This window comes from Priapulus caudatus, unplaced genomic scaffold (assembly GCF_000485595.1).
Source record: "Priapulus caudatus unplaced genomic scaffold, Priapulus_caudatus-5.0.1 Scaffold2082, whole genome shotgun sequence".
NCBI classification, from domain to species: Eukaryota; Metazoa; Priapulida; class Priapulimorpha; order Priapulimorphida; family Priapulidae; genus Priapulus; species Priapulus caudatus.
This window is the reverse complement of record NW_014579143.1, coordinates 4,249-6,281: the sequence shown is the minus strand read 5'-3', so window position 1 is coordinate 6,281 and position 2,033 is coordinate 4,249. Positions and strand designations below refer to the sequence as shown.

At 43.8% G+C, this 2,033-nt stretch overlaps 1 protein-coding gene across 1 annotated transcript in view; it reads right to left on the bottom strand.

Annotated features, from left to right (window-relative positions):
- LOC106818187 (fanconi-associated nuclease 1-like) overlaps positions 1 to 389 on the bottom strand; it is a 15,267-nt gene extending 14,878 nt beyond the window's left edge. The window contains exon 1 of the mRNA XM_014822914.1: positions 311 to 389. Coding sequence (XP_014678400.1) covers positions 311 to 389 — 79 coding nt within the window. The remainder of the gene's footprint in view (positions 1 to 310) is intronic.
- Between the last annotated feature and the right edge of the window lie 1,644 nt (positions 390 to 2,033).

Below are 2,033 nucleotides of genomic sequence, written 5' to 3'. Positions count from 1 at the left end.
TTTCAGTGGATTTGGGGGTGGATTTGGTGGATTTGGGGGTGGATTTGGTGGATTTGGGGGTGGATTTGGTGGATTTGGGGGTGGATTTGGTGGATTTGGTGGATTTGGGGGTGGATTTGGGTGAATCGTGTAACCCTAGTAAAACTAGGACCGTAAAACTGTATATATACATATGCAATTGCAAACGTTGCTGTATCATCTAACATTTGATTGGTCGTTTTTGTTGACAATAGGCCTACTTGTGATTGGACGTCATGGATTACTGAAAAGCTTATTTTTTAGTTTTAACACAAATTTTGTTCTAAGTTACCGATGTTCGTATATTCGCCCGCTTGCATAAGACTTCCGTCACGATCGGTCACCCGGTGCACTCCAATGCGAATAAACATGACCGAGCGAAACATGTGACTGGTTGTTATAACTCGATCTCCTCTCTATCCACCTATGACCGGTAGAACGCGGCTAGTTTTGTACAACCGGACGAAAAAAAGGCAACATATTATGATAGGTGACCGGTTGAAAACAGCAAGTTTTACGTCACGTGGTAGCGCCGGCTAGATTGGTTCCAAGTCTCTTCGTCAATATAAAGTGAAATGAGTGAAGAGATAAAGAACCCATCTATAAACTAGAATCCAAGATGGCAGCCTTCATCTGAGTGATGACCTTGAGTTTATCGAATTTATCTCATAACAAATGCATATAGGATCTAAATCCGACTTATTTGTTCATTAATTTTTATAATAGAAATATCAGAAAATCTTCCCAGAGACAATAATCTAGAAAAAAATAAGACGCGAGCCGTAAACGTGGTATAGTAAAGTGGGACTCCCACTGTGTGTGAGTGTGGCACTGGGAGAGCTAGTCCGAGATTCCTCTGACCAATCCCTCTAACCCACACCAAAACCACCAAAATCGTCGGTGTGGGCATTGGTCAGAGGAATCTCGGACTATGGGAGAGCAAGGTAACCCACGGCACTTGCCCCCTTACTTAGTATGCATGGCACATAGACTATAGCTATAGAAAAATAGTCATACATGCGTCTAAACAGAGGAATTGCTCCGACCTGTGATTGGTGGATAAAAATAGAATTAGTGACGTTTCGTTTCACCGGTCTGGCGGTCATAGCCGCGCGTGTATTCTATGAGCGATACCGCGCGTGCATATTTGCTAATTAATTAGATTAATCGTGCTTCAATAGACTCAAAATTTACAGAGATTAAGGCTAATTGACATGTGGCTATAAAAGCTAGAATTTATAGAAATGTATTATGTAACTCAAATCGTTCGCTCCATATGATACCAGTTAGTACACGTTCCTACCGGCCATATAGCCGCGTGTATATTACTAGCCTATGAGCGATATCGCGCAGCGCGCATGCATATTTGCTAATTAATTTGACTAATTGTGCTTCAATAGACTCAAAATTCACAGAGATTAAGGCTAAGACATGTATCTATAATAGCTAAAATTTATAGAAATGTAACTCAAATCATTTGCGCTATATGATAGTTAGTACACGCTCCTACCGGTCATATAGCATAATAGCATATGCGGCGGAAGTGGGCGGGGTCTATTTTTATCCTCCAATCACAGGTCGGAGCAATTCCTCTGTTTAGACGCATATGTATATCACAGTGGTAACACGTCCGGAACCGGTCGCCTAGTCTCCAGGCTACGCGTCCGGACATCCACTCACACAGTGATCGCATGACTCGCGTACACGCATGATTGCGCAACGTATGATCGGACGGTCTGCTGCCGTCTATTCTTTCATCCATCCTCTCTCGCTCTCTCGCTCTCTCTCTCTCTCTCTCTCTCTCTCTCTCTTTCTCTCACACACACGCACAGCCCTCTCTCGCGTGCTCTTTCTCTCCCACACACACACACCTCTCTGAGGCTCTCGCTCTCTCTGACGCATACACACACACATACACATTCCCATTCCTTCTCTTTCTCTCGCTCTCTCTCTCTCTCTCTCTCTCTCTCACACACATACACACACACGGCAATCATGCGTGTACGTGTCGCAAG